This window comes from Elephantulus edwardii, unplaced genomic scaffold (genome assembly GCF_000299155.1).
Source record: "Elephantulus edwardii isolate Elephantulus edwardi_28Jun2011 unplaced genomic scaffold, EleEdw1.0 scaffold00424, whole genome shotgun sequence".
Classification (NCBI taxonomy): domain Eukaryota; kingdom Metazoa; phylum Chordata; class Mammalia; order Macroscelidea; family Macroscelididae; genus Elephantulus; species Elephantulus edwardii.
This window is the reverse complement of record NW_006400174.1, coordinates 383,766-405,865: the sequence shown is the minus strand read 5'-3', so window position 1 is coordinate 405,865 and position 22,100 is coordinate 383,766. Positions and strand designations below refer to the sequence as shown.

General features: G+C 41.3%; 1 protein-coding gene across 1 annotated transcript in view; it reads right to left on the bottom strand.

The window, feature by feature from the left end:
• Positions 1 to 22,100, bottom strand: part of CLTCL1 (clathrin, heavy chain-like 1) — a 279,619-nt gene that overhangs the window by 166,134 nt on the left and 91,385 nt on the right. Inside the window, exons 5-10 of the mRNA XM_006902527.1 lie at positions 17,224 to 17,337; positions 8,483 to 8,656; positions 6,356 to 6,553; positions 4,946 to 5,146; positions 4,685 to 4,837; positions 3,949 to 4,071 (exon numbers count right to left, since the gene is read on the bottom strand). Coding sequence (XP_006902589.1) covers positions 3,949 to 4,071; positions 4,685 to 4,837; positions 4,946 to 5,146; positions 6,356 to 6,553; positions 8,483 to 8,656; positions 17,224 to 17,337 — 963 coding nt within the window. The remainder of the gene's footprint in view (positions 1 to 3,948; positions 4,072 to 4,684; positions 4,838 to 4,945; positions 5,147 to 6,355; positions 6,554 to 8,482; positions 8,657 to 17,223; positions 17,338 to 22,100) is intronic.

The window sequence follows — 22,100 nt, the reverse complement described above, 5'->3', positions numbered from 1 at the left end:
TTTGAATTTACTTGGATGAACAATAAATAAGCAGAGAAATAAATAAACAAAACTGGTAACTATAGCAATGGGCTCAAGTGTGTCAGAGATGCTGAGGATGGCACTGAATAGGACAGGGTTCAGATCTGCTGTTCACAGAGTCATTAAGTCACACGTGACTTGATGGCACCTAACAACAACAACAACATGTATTTCATCAGGTAAATCTTCTGCAAAAGGCCTCTTTAAAATGTTAAAAAGCAAAGACGTCACTTTGAGAACAAGGTGAATTTGAACAAAGGCATGGTATTTTCAGTTGTTCATGTAAAAATTGGACTGTGATTAGGAAGACTGAAGAACTGATGCCTATGAATTATATTGGTAAAGATTTTGGACTACACCATGAAATTTCCAGAAGAACAAGCAAGTTGATTGAGAAGAAATGTTGCCAGAATGCTCCTTACTGGATTATGAGACTTTGTTTAGTTAATTTGAAGATGTGAGCGGGAGGGGCCACTCTCTGGAGATGGACGTCATTCTTAGTAAAACAGAAGGTGAGGCCCAAAACGGCTTCACTGAGAAGAACTCTCACAGTGGCTGCAACAACGAGTTCCAGGAGAGCAGCGATTATGAGGATGTTGCAGGGCTGAGGTGTGTTTAGTCACACTGCACCCAAGGTTGCATCTGAAAGCTGGACACTGAGTAAGGATGAAAGAAGAATAGATTCCTTTTTCAACAATGAAACAAAACCTAAAGATGAAGAAACAAATGGTGCTGACAGAACTGGACTACTCCCTGTAGAAAGCTGATGCAGGATCCACTCTTCATACCATACACAAAAAATCAACTCAAGGTAGGTGGAGGGAAGGGTGGATAAAAGAAATGGGAACGATCTGGTGGGGATCTGGGAAGACAGAGTATAATGGTGGGCCTAGTTCAATGTTGATTAATTTTATAAAATATAACGAATGAGAATGAGTGTATGAAACGTACTATGAATGAAGGGTAGTGTGAAACAATGTATATGAGCTTTGTGAGCAAGCAAAAAATAAAACAAAAATTATTTTTTTTAAAAGAAGGAATAGGTGCCTTTGAATTGTGGTGTTGGAGTTGTTATTATTAGGTGGTGCCATTGAGTCAATTAAGACTCATAGTGACCCTGTGACCAACGGTGCTCACCCTTACTCTATCCTGCGCCATCTGCACATCTCTGATACGCTATAGCCCACTGTTACAGTCACCATGTCAAATATATCTTCTTGGAGGAGTCTTATTATCTTTCTCTGACCCTCCTCCTTTTTAGCATAATGTCCCTTTCCAAGGAATAGCTCCTCTTAAAACATGCTCAAAGTATGTGAGACATTACAAAGGAATGTCTGTATTTCATTGACTATGCAGTTATTTAACTGTGTGGATCACAACAAACTGTGGCTAACTTTGAGAACAGGAATCCCAGAACATGATAGTGGTTATGCGAAACCAACACTCAAACCAGGAGGCAGTCACCAAAACAGAAACAAGAAAACACTTATTGTTAAGTGCCATCAAGTTGAGTAGGACTCATAGCAACTCTATGAACAAAAGATTTGAATCTAGTCCTGTCCTGTGTCATCCTCACACTTCCTGACACAAAATAGTCCATTCAGCTTGGTGAAGTTGGATCCTGGTGGGTAAGTGTTTGTGATTTACTTGAAAGCTGTGTTCTAATTGTGTTAGCAATCAAGTGTAAGCTGATTAACTGTATCTGACTGTGTTTGGAGAGAATGTTGTTCTAAGTGGTGTAGCACATGTCTGTCAGTTTGCCGTATTGCAATTATACGGGGTTGCTGTTATACTGAAACATTTTCCACTGGTGCGTCAAATTCCAAAAGAGTTTCCCATTGTGAGCGGATTTTGGTGGAGCTCCTTGATTAAGATAGACTAGGAAGCAGGATGGGCCATCTACTTTCTAAATAAAAGGCTTTTGAAAACTCTATGAACATTAAACAAAGAGAAAGGAAATACTACATGGTTTAAAATCAGGAAAGGTGTATGTCAGGGACACATCCTACCTCCATACCTTTTCAATCTATGTGTGGAACAGATCATCCAGGAAGCTTGACTTTATGAGGAAGAACGTAGCATCAGGATTGGTGGAAGATTCATCAACAACCTGAGTTATGCAGATGACACAACTTTGCTTGCCAAAACTGAGGAGGACCTGAGGCATATGCTGCAGGAGGTCAAAGACTGCAGACTTAAATATGGATTGAAGCCTAAGCTCATTATCAGGAAAACAAAGAATCTTGTCATTGGGCTAACTGGTTAGCATCATGATAGATGGAGAAGAGATTGAGATTGTTAACAGATCTAGTTTGCTTGGCTCCACAATTAATGCTCTTAGTACCAGCAGCCAGGAAATCAAAAGATGAATTACATAGGGAAAATCTACTTCAGGGACCTCTCCATAGTACTGAAAAGCAATGATATCAGTGTAGACACTGAGGTGCACCTGATCCAGGCCACAGTCTTCACAATTACTTTCTATGCAACAGAGAGCTGAACAATAACTAAGGATAGTAGAAAAAGAATAGATGCCTTTGAGTTGTGGTGCTACAGAAGAGTATTGAATATACCATGGACTGCTAAAAGAACAAACAGGTTCAGCCTAGAGAGAGTGAAACCAAGCTGTTCCTTGGAGGAAAGGATACTGAAGCTTTGTCTGACATACTTTGGGCATGTTGCCAGGAGGACCAGTCCTTGGAGGGGGACATCATGCTTGCAAGGGTGGAGGGACAGTGGAAAAGAAAAAGAAAACCCTGGATGAGAGGGATTGACTCAGTGACTGTGGAAATGGGGGCCAGTTATATCAAAGATAATGAAATTATCTCAAGATAGAGCAGGGTTCAGACCTGTTGTACATAGGGTTGCTATGACTTGCAGGTGACTTGATGTCACATAACAACAACAGGCAAATTAAGGGGCATGGCCTATGAAACCATAACCTTAAGCCTCCAAAGCAAGGAATCTAATCTCATGAAGTGCTTATTTGTACATAAAGCAACTATAGCAGCTACTCTTTTACTGTTGTTGTAAGTATGCCTACCATATAACTCTTGCTAGTTCATCTTTATACAAATGTCCAAATTAATGACCTCCATTGGGAGGTTTGTAACCTCCCACTTAACATCATTATAGTTTTAATTTTAAAATATTTTTATCATTCGTATGAATTATGTTTCATTCATGTACATTATGTTCCAGTCTTCCATTTATATTGTAGATTTTTCCTCCCCTTACAATCATCCCAATAACAACTACTTTCATAAAAGCATGTAAGCTAACCACTTCATGCCTCATGCCCTAATATTCCCCTTTTAGACACTTAATTTCTGATTTGCCCATCCCTATCAAATTAGTACTCTATGGGTACAAACATGCCCCCTTTGCCGAAGGATGTCTGTTCAACTTGGAAACTTTGAGCATTTACATCCACAAGCAATGTCCATTCCAAAATAAGCCATCAGATCGCAATAATTGACCTAGCTCACAGCATGAACCATCTTGTCTTCATTTGATGGGGTTCTGGTCAACTCATCCCAACCATCTGTGATGAGGTTCAAATGGACATCAGCTGCAAACTTAAGAGTCCAGACCTATGAGTTCCAGACCTTTGGTCTCCTCACTTAGCCTTAGCCTCCACATGGGGCCAAGTCAAATCAACCAGCCAGGGGTCCTCCTGACTCCCTGTTCCTCAAGCCAACAAGCCCTCCCTGCTCATCCACACATCTCCATGTGCTAAGTGGGCAGTGCTGAAGAAACACATCCAAGCTCCATTGTTGTATCCTTTCCATTAATGCTATTTTCTTAATCACCATAAATGGAAAGAATGTACTCTGCAAGCAATGACTTCCCTCCATCCCCCATAAAAGGAATCTTATTGGTGTCTATGAAAAGCCACAGAATGTTCCCCAGAGGATCTGTGCTCACCTGGTTAATGTCGGCCAGTGGCTCCTCGCCCTGCACTAGCATTTGAGAAAACTGCAGGCCTCGGTCTGGATCAATCCTCATTACTCTCCTCAGCAAAAAGATCCAGTCAGGGGTACTCCCAACCTAGAAGCCAGGATCACCATCAGGAAAATAAGTGGAAAACTTGCAGCACTGACAAAAAAGAAAGTTCCCTAACCTTTGTTGAGGACATAGATTTACAAAGGAATGAATAAAATCTTAGCGTGCTTACACCCCAGTCTTCTACCAAATCAAGAAGTCCCAGACGATATCGCCTTCATGTATATAAAAGTGCAAATGAATACTTAAGCAGTGTTTGGTGCAGACAGTTACTGTTATCGGTGTGCAAATTCTGACCTCAAACTCAGCACACACAGCCTGTCAGTGAGCATGTGGGGATAAGTGCTCTAAAGTTTTGAATTAGGACCCAGAAGGGGCTGGGAGGTATGGAAAGAAGAGAGACAAAAGATAACATTTTCAGGACAGCTCCTGATTGGAAAGAAATAGGAGGGTTTTAAAACAGATTCAAGCAATAAGTAACTGAAAAGATTAAAACATGACTATTATTCATGATCGATTCCAATAGCAACACTCTCTCACTGTTGCACCAGAATACTTTTATAATATAACATCATGGATGTTCTAGAAATGTCAAAATCAGCACTTGTTCAATTACAAATTAGTTATTTGTGAAATGCTCACGTGAAGCATGCATTACCTTTTTGGCATAGAGTACAATTTTCTGGAATTGCCCTGTTTCTGCAAAGCACTGGTTAACTTTGCTTGGAACATTTGCCCGAAGGTACACACTCAACGCAAGTGTAGAGTCAGCAGTTTTGACTAAATCTCCAAGCTCTTCTGAACACTCCAGCTGTGGCACATCAGTGGGACCGGGCAAAATGAACAATATAGAAATAAGTGACCTATGTTTTAAGCTGTGGAGAGCTGTTACAGGGGCTGTGATTTTACAAGTTTGTACCTTCTCTTCTTTCAGCCACTTCTCTAAGAGTTGGTTGCGTCCCTGCTGTAGAACTAGGCGGCAGAGTTCTAGGGATTCGAATTTGTTAAGTTGACCATGATCAAGCAGGATTCCAAAGTACTGGAGCAAAGGAGAAGCTTGACCAGGCTGAGCAGGAATACTCTGGAACTTGAGCAATGTGTCACTGGTACGCAGGATTCCCTGATAAATGGAAATTTGGGTCACTGTGTGATAGACGCAGGCATTCTTCATCTAACCTGCTGGTATAAGAAAACAATCTGCCAATAGATATTAGACACTGATTTTTCAGAGACCAACATTTGTCCAGGAAGGCAACTGTTTCTGAATTGCTAACAATCATCACATAGTTATACAGTTAATGAAGCTTCTGCAAAGGATTTAACAGTCAGCATTTTATTTACTCCCTAGTATACTGGTGTAAGGATAGACTTTTACACTGGAATTAAATAAATGATACCATCATTGCATTCTAATTCAAAATACCCCAAAACCCAGAAAAAGACTATAAGGGCTTTGTTCCTATCACTTAAATGATAGAACAAGTCTTTAAAGGAAAAGCATGTCAAAATTTTTATTCAGTGGGAAATCTAGTTCCAGGATGACTTACTCTAGTGAAATAAAGGAAATAAATGCTAAAAGAAATATTATACACTCTTTTTTTATAAAAAAATGGAACACTTCACAAATTTGTGTGTCATCCTTGTGCAAAGGCCATGCCAATCTACTCTGTATCATTCCAATTTTAGTATATGTATTGCTGAAGTGAGCATAATATTTAACATTCTTGAAGAACAGAAAAAGAACAAAATAGGAATATGACTAAATAAAATGAGGCAGAACAATTGATAATATGGATGTTATGTGCCATCAAGTTGACTGCGACTCGTAGTGATCCTGTGAACAATGGCTCTGAACCTGGTCCTGTCCTGAGCCAGCCTCATCTTCTCTGACACACCTGACCCCATTGCCAGTCATAGTGTCAATCTCATCTCATCCCATCCAGAGTCTTCCTCTCCTGAACTGACCCTCTACCCTTCCAAGCAAGACATCATTCTTCAAGGAGTAGTCTGCCCGGCAACATGCCCAGAGAATAGTTACCTATTTGACAGCTTCATAGCAACTACGTGAAATACCAAGTTACCAAAATGTAAAGTTGTACTTCACCTAAGATATTGGGTGTGAAGATGCTTCCACACAGACAAGATGTTATTAGTGCAACAGGATTATGCATGTTTTTGTTTTCATCATTGTATGCTATTGGTACAAATTATTACAGCTGTGGAAAAAGTAACAGAACACTAACACAATTTACCACCCATAGTGAAATACTTTTGTCATTTGCCTTCTCCCAAAATTGGTTCTTTAACTTCAGTATTCCAAAGTCATTACCTTTGGTGCCAGTACTGCCACTTTGGCAGCTTCAGCATAGCTTCCCTGCTCAAAAAGGGTACTGAATTTTCTGGCAAACAGCTCCTCAGCCCCAGCCAGGTTACCACGAGTGGCCAAACGCAGCCCAAGATCTGGGTTCTGAAGAACATTGATTATGTAATTCATAATATTATCTTCATCAATGCAGACTGACAGCACCTGTAAGAATGTAACAAGTAAAACGAGTTTGGTCTAGGAAAATTCTCTACAGAATGCACTGCCAAATTTCACCTAGGACTGTCAGGACTCTTGAGCAGGGGGTCACATTCAGTGTCCTATGGTACTGACACTGAAAAGATGCACAGGAGCTGAATACCTACAGGACAGGGTGAAGGGAGAGTGTAGTTACAGCACAGGAGTCTACATTATTATAAATAAATCCAAACTGTTACAATATAAAGTGAGAATGTTTATAGACACAGACCAGAGTCAAGTATATGGAATAACAATGAAGCAAATTAGTGTTCTAAAAAATTTAAGTAGGAGTGAAGGGGGGGGCAGAAGTAGGGAAAGGAGGAAAATCATTAGGATAGCAGAGGCTGGTAGGTGGTGGTGGTGTGAATGGGAACTTGGAAAAATAGGGTGATAATAGGCATAGATCAATGTCAATTAATGATATAAAATTTAACATATATAAATGATTGTAAAAGTACATGTACAAAACACAATGCATATGAATTGTATATGAATGCAAGATAAATATGGCACGAAGATGGAAATAAAATATAAAAACTGGTATTTTCTGAACATAGAAATTCAATATGTCCCAGCTATTCCACTGCTTGGAATATACCCTGAAAAACGAGAACTGAGGCATAAACAGAAACTTGTACACCAATGTTCATAGCATCATTATTCACCATTGCAAGAACATGGAAACAGCTCTGATGTCCAACCACAAACGAATGGATTGAGAAATTATGGTACATTCACACAACGGAATTCTATGCAGCATGCAGGAGCAATGATTTTGTAAATTATTACCTAACTTTGGAGGGATCGGGGAGTATTATGATGAGTGAACTAACTCAGTTCCACAAGGACAAATATTATGTAAAACCATTATTGTAGAATGAGTATAAAGATAGGGGGAGGAGGAGGGGGTGGAAGCTGAAGGATGAGGATGTGCAGGGGAGGGGGCATCAATCATGGGGTTGTACAATTTGATTGGGGGGTATGAGGGAAATTGGAAGAATCTGTTCTGGAAAACAATGTATTAGAATTTTGTAGATGAACTAGTATAATAAAAACATAATTTTTAAAAAAAACCTTGTGTTTTACAACCCTTGGTATGAGCAGTCAGGAAATAAGGAGACACAGTGCACTGGGAAAATCTGCAGTTAGGGACTTTTCCAAATTATTGAGAAGTAATGATGTCAGTTTGAGGACTAAGGTGTCTCTTATTCAGGCCATAGTCTTTCCAGTTACTAGCTATGCATCTGAAAGCTGGACATTGAATAAGGATGACAGAAAAAAGAATTGATGCCTTTGAACTGTGGAGTTGGAGAAGAAAACTGACCATCCCATGAACTGCCAAGAGAATGAACAGGTATGTCTTGGAGAGGGTGCAGCTGGAGTGCCCTTTGGAGGCAAGAATGATGAGGCATCACCTCATATACTTTGGACATATTGCTAGGAGGTACTATTCCTTAGAGAGGGACATGATGCTGGGAAGGGTGGAGGATTGGCAAAGGAGAGGAAGACCCTCAACCAAGTGGACTGACACAGTGATGGTTGCAAAGGGCTCTTGTGTGTCAGGAAGTATGAGGATGGCACAGGACAGGACTAGGTTCATATCTTCATTAATATTCTTTTTGTTTGTACTTGACTTGCTAACACCTAGCAACAACAACAACTTTGCCGTGGGAGCTTTATGTAAGAAGGGGACTTCTTCTTCAGAATTAACATCATGGTGAGAGGGTTCTATTTGAAAAGGGAATGTGAAGGTATAAAGAACAAGTGGGACAGGGGTGAAAGTTTGATAACGGGCACTAACTATACCTCCTAACTTTCCTAGAGAAGCATAGTTTAAGCAAAACTTCCTAGGAAATGAAAAAAATGTAGGAAGCAAGCCTCAATGTTACCTACCTCTCCTGTTTTGTTGACACTAATGATTCCAGAGGTAAGTTCATGAGGAGCAGTTACAAAGATTGTGTCAGCACTAATACGGTTCGTGTAGATGAACACACCAGATTCTATGTCATAGACATGAAGGTAGCCAAACTTGGTGATCAAGTATATAATACCATGCTTAGCTCCAACCTGTAAAGAGATAGAGAACAAAGGTTGGAAAATTAAGGAAAAGCCAAATAGGGTAAAAGACCTTTTATTGTTGTTAGGTGCTATCAAATCAAGAACCACTCATAGTGACCCTATGAACAACAGACTTGAACCCAGTCCTAGCCTGTCCCATCCACATCATCTCTGATACACTTGTGCCCATAGATGGATCAATATATCTGGTTGGAACATCTTTCTCTCTTTCACTTTCTGATGCTCCGAAAGGCAGAAGGAGAGAAAGACCCTCACTTGGGTAGATTGACACAGTGACTACCAAAATGGGCTCTAATGTGTTAGGAAGTATGAGGATGGAACAGGATTGGACAGGATTCAGATCTATTGTTCATAAGGTCGCTTTGGGTTATAATTGGCTTGATGGCACTGAACAATGACGACAACAACATCGCTGATGTTGTTGTTATGTTCCGTCGAGTCACCTGCGACTCATAGCGACCCTATGTACAACAGTTCTAAACTCTGTTCTGTCCGGTGCCAATCTCACTGCCTCCGACACACTCATCCCGATTGCCCCAGTCACCGAGTCAATCCATCTCCCAGGGGGCTTTCCACTCCTGCGCCTGCCCTCCACCCTCCCAAGCATGATGTTCCTCTCCAAGGACCAGTCTCTCCTTACAACATGACCAAAGTATGTCAGATGAAGCTTCAGAATCCTTGCCTCCAAGGAGCAGCCCAGTTTAACCCTCTCCAGGATGAATCTGTTTGTTCTCTTAGCAATCCATGGCACCTTTAGCACTCTTCTCCAACACCAAAGCTCAAAAGCATCAATTCTCCTTCTATCCTCCTTGGTCATTGATAGATAGTTAAAATATATCAACAGCAATAGGTTACAATACATTAAATGGGAAAGATACAGTTTCTTTAACATGATCTTGATAAAAACAGTTCTTGAGAGCCAGCAGATGTGGAGGAGACTCTTCTGGACCTTGCTTCAAGGTGGCCACTGGCTGACTTACATAGCAGCTAATTCAGACACCATCTTGAACATGTGACTCGATCTTTGATTCCTGACCACTCCTCTGCCCCCCACAGCCACACCTACAACCAGAAGATGCAAAGTGGACCCTTTTGGACCCTGCTTCACTACAGGCATTGGCTGGCCTAGAAGACAGCTACTTCAGATACCATCTTGAACAGCTGACATTGCCTTTGATTCCTGACCACCCCTCTGACCGCCACTCCCAGCCCTGCCTTCAGTCAGGAGATATGGAGTGGACCCTTTCGACTCCACTTTGTGTGGGATTGAGGGCCTATGGCCCTCAGACCAAGGGGGGTAGATCACCAACATTCAGGATCCATTGCTTTGCTGGGACATCATCCTGCTGTGCTAGCTGAGCACTCTAACTTGAAGGCTCTAGCAATCAGCAGCTACAGGAGTATAGTCCTGGAGTAGATGGTCAGAGGCAAGGTCCTTCTGCCTGAACTGTCAGAGAGAGTGGTGAAGAGAGTCAAGGGGACTGGTTGCACCACTCCACAGACCAAGGAGGACAACAGACTTCAGGAGAGAGGGCTGCAATCAGAAAATAACAAGCCCTTCACCCCAGAGAACTTAGCTGTGGGACCAGAGAGAAAGGAATAGAAGCAGCTGGGCCTCGAGTCCCAGGTAATTTTGCTATAGAATCCGAGAGGAAGAACTACAGGCATAGTGAGTTGCCCTCCCTTCCCTACTAATACATTCAACTCCCCAACTGAAACAAGTCTTCCCTTGAACCCAGGGATCAGAGAGAAGGTCATCACATTATGATCCTGCTAGGGCCCCAGGCAAGAAAAATTCTAGTTCAGCAATGACTCAGAAGAAGCAGACTACCTTATACCCCCCACAAAACCCAAAACAAGATGTCACCCAAAAAAAAGTGATCAAAACACAGATTCAATGGATTTCCTGAAGGCTGGAAAGTCTGATGGAACTTTCTGATACAGAATTCAAAAGAACAATGATTGAATATTTTCAATGGGTGTAAGATAAACTTGAAGAATTATAGAATTCTACAAACAAAAGCCAAGAGGAACTTAAAGTAATATCCAAGACAATGCAGATAAAACAAATGAGGCAATAGAACTCTGGAGAAATAAGAAACTGTAATCCAAAATATGAGGATGAGTGTCTTAGAAGCTGTCAACATGTTGGAGAGACATAAGAGCAGAGTTGAAGAGATAGAACACAGAACCAGCAAAACAGAAGGTAGAGTTTTCAACATTTATCTGCTAGAACAAAAAGCAGAACCAAAAATGAAGGAAAAGGAAGAAAGCCTAGGAATAATGTAGGACAACCATCAAGAGCAATTACATGCACATACTTGGAATTCTAGAAAGGGTATTTGCTTCTTCACTGGGAGGAGGAGGAGATGGAGGAGGAGGCAGAGGAGGAGGTAGAGAAGGAGGAAACAGCAGAGGAGGAGGAGGAGGAGGAGGAGAAGAAGAAGACACGAGGAAAGTTATGGAAGAGTTACTTGAAGAATATTTTCTAGGTATAAGGAAGAATTAAAGACTATATGTATACAAAAAGCTTAGCAAATCCCATATAGAATGGACCCCAAAATAAAACACCAAGGTATATCATAGTCAAATTTGCCAGAACCAAAGATAAGGAGAGACTTTTGAAAGCAGCTAGGAAAAAACAAAGAGTAACACTGTGACACTGATGTGTCAAATGTGATAATGGTCACCCATAGTGGACAGTGTTTGGTGCAGCTCCCCTATTAAAACAAGCTTGGAAGCAGGAGTGACATCACTTCCACAGTAGCTTGCCTCTGGAAACTCTATAAACTTGGAGAAATGATGAAAGTTATACAAGTGTTTAGGTCTTTTGTTCATAGGGTTGCTATGAGTCATCTACGACTAGATGGCACTTAAGAACAACAAAAACAACAACAACGAAAGAGCTCTGTGGGCCTTGTGGATAGAAAGTTATGCTACTAAGCCAAAGGTGGATGATATTAATCTTCAGCTCTCAGGCTTGGTTTAAAATGTTTTTGGTCAAACATTCTTCTAAGGGGTATAGCTCTGGTCTGTTCATTTGCTGTATAGAGGTAACTCGTGGTTGCTGTGATGCTAAACACTGTGACACTGATGTGTCAAATGTGATAATGGCTACCAGTGGTAGACAGTGTTTCATGAAGCTCCACGATTAAAACAAGCTTGGAAGGAGCAGTGGCATCCACTTCCGTAATAGCTTGCTCCGGAAACTCTATGAACTTGGAGAAATGTTGAAAGTTATACAAGTGTCTTTCATTCCTATTCCTATTCCTACTCATATTCATATTCAAGTCTTTCTTTCATATGGCCACTATGAGTCATCTACAACTCGATGGCACTTAACAACAATAACAACAGCCACAACAACCTATAAAGCAGAGCAAATAGATTAAGCGTCAGTTTCTCAGTAGAAACCATGGGAGCAAGAAGACAGTGGAATGACATATATCAAACACTCAAAGAACACAACTAGCAACCAAGAATACTACACCCATCAAAACTGACCATCAAGTATGATGGAGAGACCAAGATATTCTCAGAAAAGCAGAAATTGAGGGAGTTTGTAAAAATAAGACCAGTGTTACAGAAAATACTGAGAAAATACCTTCTTAACAGAGGTGCCACAGAAGGTAGGATGGATCAAAATAGCCAGCAACAACACTAAAAAAAACCCCAACAAAACCAAACCTCAACAAAATAACAATAAAACTTTGCTTTTAAAAAATTACACTGACTGTGAAAGGTTTAAATTCACCAGTGAAGAAAGAAAAAAAAAAAAAGAGTAGCACATTAGATGGAACACCAAAATCCATCAATATGCTGTCTATAAGAGACACACCAGAAAAGTGAAGGTAAAGAAAGACAAAAAATAGAAGGGTGGGAAAAAAATATACCAAGCAAATGGCAATCAGAAAAAGGCAAGAGTAGAGATATTAACCTCTTATAAAATAGATTTCCATGTAAAAACCGTCACAAAGGACAAGGAAGGTCACTATATAATGCTTAATGGGTCAATAGAACAAGATGACATAAGCATAATAAATATCTATGCACCAAATGGTAAAGATGCAAAATACACACAGCTAATATTAACAGAACTGAAAAAAGAAAGAAACAAAACTACTATAGCAGTAGGAGGCTTCAATATACCACCCTCAAGAAAAAAAAATAGAACTATCAGAAAGAAACGAAAAAAGATGCTGAAGAATTAAATCATACAATCAAGTAACTTCACCAGATAGACAGACAGACAGACAGAAGGGCTAATGCACTCCAAAAAAGCTCAGCATACATTCTTCTCTAACTTGCATAGAATATTCTCCAGAATAAATCATATTTTAAGTTAAAAAGGAAGCCTCAATAAATAAAAAAACCATGGAAATAATACTAAGTATTTTCTCAGACCGCAGTGCTACAAAATTATAAATCAACAAGAGGATAAGGGAGAAAACCCCCATACACTTGGAAGTCGAGCAAAACTCTGCTTGAACATGAGTGGGTAACAGAAGAAAGAAAAAATTCCCCTGGGAAGAGCCACTTAGTGTGTATAAGAAACTTTATCTAAACCACTTTCCTCCGTCTTCTCTTCCAGTACACCTTTAAGTAACACTTCCAAAGCCCTTCTCTTTGTAGCTCACAAATTTGCTCTCTCTAGGTTCGTTCCCTTTCCTATAGGTAACCTGAACACTGAGTCTTGTTCCAGAACTTGAACCTGAGCCCAGTTCCAGAGACAAAAGGGAATTATAAACATCAGCTAAGGAAGCGAAGGTAGATGGAACGTCGAAGTTCAGCCAGCCACTCCTATTGGACTCATTCATGCAAATACCTGGCAGTCCAGAGGGCAAGAAAACATTTTGAAAATATTTTCTAACTGAACAAGAAAGCATGCAGCTTCAACTCAAGACCATCAGTAAAGTTATAGAGTGAGCTCCCCTTCCCCTTCATCTCAATGCCCTGTTCAACTTGAAGCAGCCACAGAGTCTGTGTCCCTATTCTCAAATGGGAAACCCACAAATTAAAACACAATCTCTTCGTAAAAAAAAAAAAAATCACCATTGGACTATGCCCACCCAGTCTTTTCTGGTTCCCTCTGGATCTTTCTCATTTCCTTGATTCACTCCCTCCACCCACTAAATTGTGCAACCCTCTGATTTCATCCCTACTCATCTTCACCCTTCTGCTCCCACCCTTTACTGCCTTGGATCCTCATACATTTTTTTTTCACAACTTAATCGGAGAAGCTCAATATCAGCTGTGAAAACTAGGCCAGGAGCTGACTGTGGAACAGACCACCAACTACTCATATGAAAATTCAAGATAAAGCTGAGGAAAATTAAACCAAATCCGAGGCAACCAAAATATGACCTTGAGTCTATCCCACCTGAATTTCAGAACCATCTCAGGAACAGATTTGAGGCTTTGAACACTAATGAACAAAGGCCAGATGAGTTGTGGGAGGATATCAAGGGTATCATCCAGGAAGAGTGCAAACGGTCATTGCAAAGACAGAAGAGGAAGAAAAGACCAAAATGGATGTCAGAAGAGACTCTGAAAATTGCACTGGAGCACAGAGAAGCCAAAGCACAGGGAAGAATTCAAGATACTAAAGAGTTGAATAGAAGATTTCAAAAGGCAGCACGGGATGACAAAGCAAAATATTACAATGAAATGTGCAAGGAGTTGGAGTCGGAAAATCAAAAGAGCTGAACTCACTCAGCATATCTTAAGCTCAAGGAACTGAAGAACAAATTCAAACCTCGAGTTGCTATAATCAAGGATGCTTTCGGCAGAACATTAAATGATCCCGGAAGTATTAAAAGAAGATGGAAGGAATATACTGAGTCACTGTATCGAAAGGAATTGGAAGACACAGAAGAATTTCATGAAACAACATATGAGCAATAGCCTATGGTGATGAAGGAAGAAGTTCAGGCTGCTTTGAAGGACATGGCTAAAAATAAGGCTCCAGGAACAGATGGTATACCAATTGATATATTTCAGTTAACAGATGCTGCCTTGGACGTGTTCACCAAGTTGTGCCAAGAAATCTGGAGAACGACCACTTGGCCAACTGACTGGAAGAGATCGATATTTGTTCCTATCCCAAGGAAAGGTGACGCAACTGAATGTGGAAACTACAGAACAATTTCACTGATTTCACATGCAAGCAAGATTTTACTGAAAATTATCCAAAAACGACTGGAACAGCACATCAACAGAGAACTACCAGACGTCCAGGCTGGTTTCAGAAGGGGTCGTTGTACTAGAGATATTGTAGCTGATGTTAGATGGATCTTGGCTGAAAGCAGGGAATACCAGAGGAATGTCTATCTGTGTTTCATTGACTATGCAAAGGCATTTGACTGTGTAGATCATAACAAACTGTGGCTGACTCTGAGAAGAATGGGAATCCCAGAACACTTGATCGTTCTAATGCGAAACTTATACTTGGACCAGGAGGCAGTCATCAGAACAGAGCAAGGGAACACTGCATGGTTCAAAATTGGGAAGGGCGTACGCCAGGGATGCATCCTATCTCCATACCTTTTCAACCTATATGCAGAACAGATTATCTGGGAGGCTGGGCTCTATGAGGAGAAATGTGGGGTCAGGATTGGTGGACGATTTATCAACAATCTGCGTTATGTGGATGACACAACCCTGCTTGCTGAAACTGAGGAGGACCTGAAGCGCCTGCTGCAGAGTGTAAGGGACTGCAGCCTACAATATGGATTGAGGCTCAATGTCAAGAAGACAAAGATTCTCACCACTGGACCAATCGGCAGCATCAGGATGGATGGTGAAGAGATTGAGATTGTGCACAGCTTTAGTCAACAGTCTTGGCACCAGCAGCCAGGAAATTAAAAGGCGCATTGCCATGGGAAAGTCTGCTGTTAGGGACCTCTCCAAAGTGCTGAAGAGCAGTGGTGTCTCTCTGGAGACTAATTTCCCCAACATGGTGAAAAGTAAATATGCAAAACCAAGAGCCAACATCACTTTCATTGGAGAGAGACTGAAAAACAGGAACTAGTAGTCAAGGATACCTGATCACCTCTCCTATTCAGTATTGTACTGGAAGTCAATACAAAGTTGTATTGTATTGCAAAAGAAAGACATTAATGGCATCCAAATTTGCAAAGAGGAGGTAAAATTATCTCTATATGTAGATGATATAATAGTATACTCACACAATGGAATTCAAAACAGCGCTGAAAACAATAAACTTATAAAACATTAAACAATATGAGTGACCCTGGAGGACATTATGCCGAGTGAAATATCCCAGTAACAAAAGGACAAATACTGCATAACACCACTGTTATAAAGCAGGGCTGACATGAGAGGTTGGGGAAAACGAGGAAAAGAGTCGATAGATTATGAACATTACTTTGGAACACATGAGGAAAAGGACTATCTTAAAAGGAATTTATGATTAGGCATTAAATGTATGACAACAGTCCAGAATAAGAGGTGCATTGCAAAGTGGACTGGGGGAGGAGGAAGAGAAGGAGAGGGAGGAAAATGTGCAACAATGGATGAATGGAAATCCAGCTTTTCTGTAAACTTTGATTAAAATCACAATATAAAAAGGTATAAAAACCAACCCAGTTAATGATTTGCAGAAAAATGAACTATATATTTACTCTTCATATTTTATAAAACACCCAACTCAAGATTAATCAAAGGCCTAAATGTAAAACCTAAAACTATTAAAATCATAGGAAAATAAGGGCAAACTATGAAATGCATAGACCATTGATGATAACCTAAAATGTACAAACAGCTGAAGAGAAACTAGATTGGAAGAACTTTCTAAAAGTTAGATTGTTATGTGCATCCAAAAATTTCTTAAAAAAAAAGACCTACTCACTGGGAAAAATATTTTGGCAATATCATATCCAAACATGGGTCTAATCTTGAAAACATATAGAAACTGCAACACTTCAAGAACAAATAGCCAAATGCAATTAGAAAATAAGCACAGGACATGAAAAGACACTCCTGCCTAGAAAATATTGAGAAGGCCAGCAAATCCATTAAGAAATGCTTGAGACTATTAGCTATTACAGAGATGAAAATCAAAGCAATGCTGAGAAAGGTGAAGGGTCCAAGAAAGAGAAGAAGACCCTCAACAAGACGGTCTGAAACAGTGACTGTAATAGCAGGGGAGGGGCTATCAGAAATGGTGAGGATGGCACAGGACAGGGCAAGGTTCAGATCTCTGCCTGAGTCATAATTGATCCAACAGCACCTAACCACCTCAGCTTTTGTTGTCCAGGACCCTTACTGGGCTCTCCACGTGGATAGATTATGTGGTGCATTCTGAGGCTTGGGCCACACAAGGCCCCCAGTAGATCCTTCTAGGTCAGCCTTCCTCATGGGCCTCGGGCGTGGTCTAGCTCAAAACAGTCAAGAACAGAGGCCAACTTGCTTTCTGAAAATTAATTCCACATCACAAAGGAGCAAGGAGCCACTGAATACATGGCACTTGTGTGGCTTAACTACTTGAGATCCACAATTTAATCCAAATCCTGCAGAGAGCAGCACATCCCTACCTGCATCGCCACTGGGAAATCAGTCAGTGCTTTGGGAGGGAAAAACACATCCACAGCTTTCTTGACAAAAGGTCGGTTCCCTGATGCAGGCTGTCCCACTTCAGTGATGTGCAACTGGAAAAGAGACATTAGGTCAGTTGAGAGTAGGGTTGTTCTTGGTGGCACATGATGCCAACTGCATGCTAGAGAAGAGCCTGAGAGGTCTTTATGGAGCATACTAAAATTTATAACAAGGAAACCAAGCTCGAACAAGAGAAAGTCCTTTTCCCTGCAATGTTTATACTCCCCATATACAGTGAAAAGCCCCATCAAGAAACCTATGGTCTAACTCCAGGATGTTGGTCAAATCCATGCTCCCTTCCACAGGCCTCAGTGTCAATGGTCATGATACTATGGGCTTAAACTAAGACACGAAGTCTTTTTTCTAGCTGGCTACTCTGATCTGCCCATGGGCCAGGCTAACAGAAATCAGTTAACGGATAAGGCCTTATAATTGCATCCTGAGCTCAGGAGATTCTGATCATGGTGAAAGCCTGAGCTTATTTTTTTTTTAAATTATTATTCATTTCAGTGAAAGTTTACAGACACTTTGGATTTCCATTCGTTCATTGTTGCACTTTTCTTCCCTCCCAACCCTCCCCCATAGTACACTACCCTCTTGGAAAAGTAAAAGAAAAATTCTTTCATTGTTTTATAAAACCTCCACCCAGGTCCACTCCACTATGCAGCCTTCACTCTGGACTCCTGTCATGACAAAAATAGCTAATCACATATCCCTTTTAAACAGTTTTCTCCCTCATCTGTTTCAATGCAGTATACATTATTGAATCCATCTTTCTCAGTCTTCCCCCAACCCAGGTGTCAGTCCTGTTTTACAACAGTGGCACTATGCAGTATTTGTCCTTTTGTGACTGAGATATTTCACTCAGCATAATGTCCTCCAGGGTCACTCATTTTGAATACTACTGCATGAGTTCCTTGTTTTTCAATGCAGCATAGTATTCCTTTGTGTGCATGTACCACAGCTTCTCTATTCATTTGTTTGTTGATGAGCACGTAGGTTGTTTCCAACTCCTTGCTATTATGAACAAAGCTGAGATAAACATGGGTGTGCATATATCTGCTTGGGTGGCAGTGATGGTCTCTTTGGGGTATATTCTCAGTAGTGGAATTGCTGGGTCATATGGTATATCTATTTGCAACTTTTTGAGAAAGCGCCAAACCGCCTTCCACAGTGGTTGCACCAAAGCATGAGCTTTTCAAAGGTGGTGTTGAGCAACCTTTGAATTGCTGACTTTTTTCAGTATAGTCACCATAGTACCAAGGGGTCCATGCTTTTGTCAGAACATCTCCAAATTCCTATTTTACATATTCGTCTTCCCATCACTTTCATCTAAAGAAAAGATATCAAGTTAAAGCAACTCTCAAGAATAAAAATCTCTAGTTGAGGTAGATGAGAAACATGAAGCTCAAAGGCTGGAGTGGAGACTGAATGAGTGTGTCAAAGAGTAGACAGAGAGAAGAGAGGTCAAAGAGAGAATATCATTTAAAGATGTGCTTCTTGGGGAGGGCCTGCTGCAGCAATTATTCAAGAGCTATTATTGGCATATGGCCATGAGGGACCAGTCCTTGGAGATGAACATCATGCTTGGAAGGGTGGAGGGACAGCGTAGGAGAAGAAGACCCACTATAAAACAGACTGGCTCAATGACTGGAGAAATGGCATTAGGACTGCTGGAGATGAGGAGATTGGCTCAGGATAGGACAGAGCTCGGAGCTAATGTACAAAGGGTCACAACAACAACAACAACAACATTGTAGGCTCAAAAGGAAGATCAGAGATATTGCACACAGGTACTTGTAAAATAACTGATAATTGTGGAGCATTCTATGGCTAGTATCACTGATAGGGAAAAGTAGGGTAAAAAAAAAAAGGCTAACATAAATATATGATGAGGAGGGCCTGTTGTTGTTAATTGTTGTGTGATGTTGAGTCTGAACCAACTCATAGCTGACCTTCCAGCAGGTTTTCAGAAGAATTAATCACCGAGCAGAAGACTGTCCATCCTCCCACAGAGCAGCTGGTCAATTCGAGCTGTGTACCTTTGGGTTTGCAGCACAGCTTAGGTGTTAGATCACCGTTAGGTCACCAGAGCTCCCTGTTGTTGTTAGATGCTGTCAAGGCAGCTACAACTCACTCAACCCTACAAACTGAAGGATCACTGAAGGGTCACTGAAGGATCCTTTATTTTATAGAGAATGTGAGATTCCCAAATAAATCACTATGAGGCCACAGTTGGGCCTCCATGGTTTCGTGGAGTATGGAAGGTCTTACACTGGAAGGCCCACCCCGCAAGCCCATCCCACTGTCACTGACTGAATCAATTCTGACTCATAATGACCATAGGATTTTATGGTTGCAATCTTTATGTGAGCAAACTCACATCTTTCTCTCACACAAGGGCTGGTGGATTGGAACCCCAGCCTTTTGTTTGTTCCAGTGCTTAACCTAGGAGACAAATCTGGCAAACTTTGGTCTTCCATCTGCTGGTTTCTAAGTGGCTGTGATCACAGGAATCCAGAACACCTAACTGTTGTTGTTCTGTACTGTCAAGTCGCTTGAAACTCATAGCAACCCTATGTACAACAGCTCTATGCTGTATCCTGTACCAACTTTATTGTCTCTGATACACCTACCTCCATTACCCCAGTCACTGAGTCAATCTATCTCATTAAGGGTCTTCCCCTCTTGTGCTGTCCATCCACCTTCCCAATATTATGTCCCTTTCCAAGGACTGGTACCTCCTTGCAACATGTCCAAAGTATGTCAGATGAAACTTCAGAATTCTTGCCTCTTTTGTTTTCTTGATGTTAAGCTTCAATCCATATTGAAGGCTGCAGTCCTTGACCCTCTGCAGCAAGTACTTCAGGTCCTCCTCAGTTTCAGCAAGCAGGGTTGTGTCATCTGCATAACACAGATTGTTGATGAGTCTACCTCCAATCCTGATGCCACAGTCTCCTGGATGATCTGTTCTGCATATAGACTTAAAATGTATGGAGATAAGACACACTCCTGGCATACACCCTTCCCAATTTTGAACCGTGCAGTGTTTCCTTGTTCTGTTCTGACAACTGCCTCCTGGTCCAAGTATAATTGCTAATGTGAAATCCATACCTAGAAGCTGTTGTTTGAGCTGAGCAAGGGAACAGTGGTTTAAAATCAGGAAAGGTGTGTTTCGGGGTGTATCTTACCTCCAAACCTTTTCAATCTGTATGTTGTTGTTGTTTTGTACCATAGAGTCAGAACTGACCCATAGATGACCCTCCGTGGGCTTTCAGATGCAGTTAATCACATGGGAGGAGACTGCCCATCCTTCTCCTGCAGAGCAGCTAGTGACCTCAAACTGCATGCCTTAGGGATTGCAGTGCGGCTTCTTGCCTCTAGGCCACCAGAGCTCCCTTTGATCTGTATGTTGAGCAAATAATTTGCAAAGCTGGACTCTATGAAGAAGAATGTAGCATCAGGATCAGAAGATCCTGCAACCTAAGGTTGCTTTCTTCAATCAGCAACCTGCATTACACAGATGACACAACTCAGCTTGCTGAGATTGAGGAGGATATGAAACACTTGCTGCAGAAGATCAAGGACGTAGACTTCAGTATGGATTACATTTCAACATAGAGAAAACAAAGGTCCTCACCACAGGACCAACAATCAGCATTATAATAGATGGAGAAAGGAATGAAGCTGTCAATGATTTAATCTTTCTTGGATCAATAATCAACACTTTTGGGACCAGCAGTCAAGAAATAGGATGTTTTGCAGACTTGTAGTCTGCTGTCAGGGATTTCTCCAAAATGCTGGAGAATAATGAAGACTAAGGTGCATTTGACTCAGGATATGGTCTTCTCAATTGCCTGCTATGCATCAGAGAGCTGGACAATGAATAAGGATGACAGAGGAACTGATGCTTTTGAGTTGTGGTGCTGGAAAAGAGTACTGCGTATCTCATATATTGCCAAAAGAACAAACAGATATGTGTTGGAGAAAGTGCAGCCATAGTGTTCCTTGGAGGACTCTGGAGACGACATAGCTTTGTCCCACATACTTTGGGCATGTAGGTAGGTGAGGCTGTTCCTTGAAGAGGGAGGGACATCATGCTTGGAAATATGGAGGGTCAGCAAAGAAGAGGAAGACTCTCAATCCATCCCCATCCAAGGAGATGGATTGACACGATGACGTCAGCAAGGGGATAAAGTGTGTCAGGGATGATGAGGTTGGCACAGGACAGGGCAGAATTCAGGTCAGCTGTTTATTGGGTCACTAGGGTTGTACTTGATTTTTCAGCACTTAACAACAACAACAACAACAAGAAGCATCTGTGTAGGTGCTCCAGTGGCATAATCAGTAGTGAGCTGCTCTGCTGAAGTGAAGGCTGCCCATCTGTGTGCAGGAGTCCAGCAGTGGCTTCTTAGGACTCCTGTTGTGATCCACAGACTCCATGGTGGGTCACTGTGAGTTCAAACCTACTTGACAGCAGTAAGGACAGTGATACAGCTTCATTCAGCTGGTAAAGTGGGGGAAAACCCAATTTGGAGGGGATGGGGCAGGAACCTTTTCTACCACCTAAGGTTGCTTTCTTCAATCAGCTTTATCAGAAACAAAACAGACATTTTCATTTTTATCTGTGTTCTCAATGTTGCTGTTGTTACGTGCCATCGAGTCACTTGTGACCTTATGTATAACATCCCTAAACTCTGCTCTGTCCTGTGCCAATCACACTGTCTCTGACACTCCCATCCTGATTACCCCAGTCACTGAATCAATCCACCTCATAGAGGGCCTTCCCCTCCTGCACTGTCCCTGCACCCTCTCA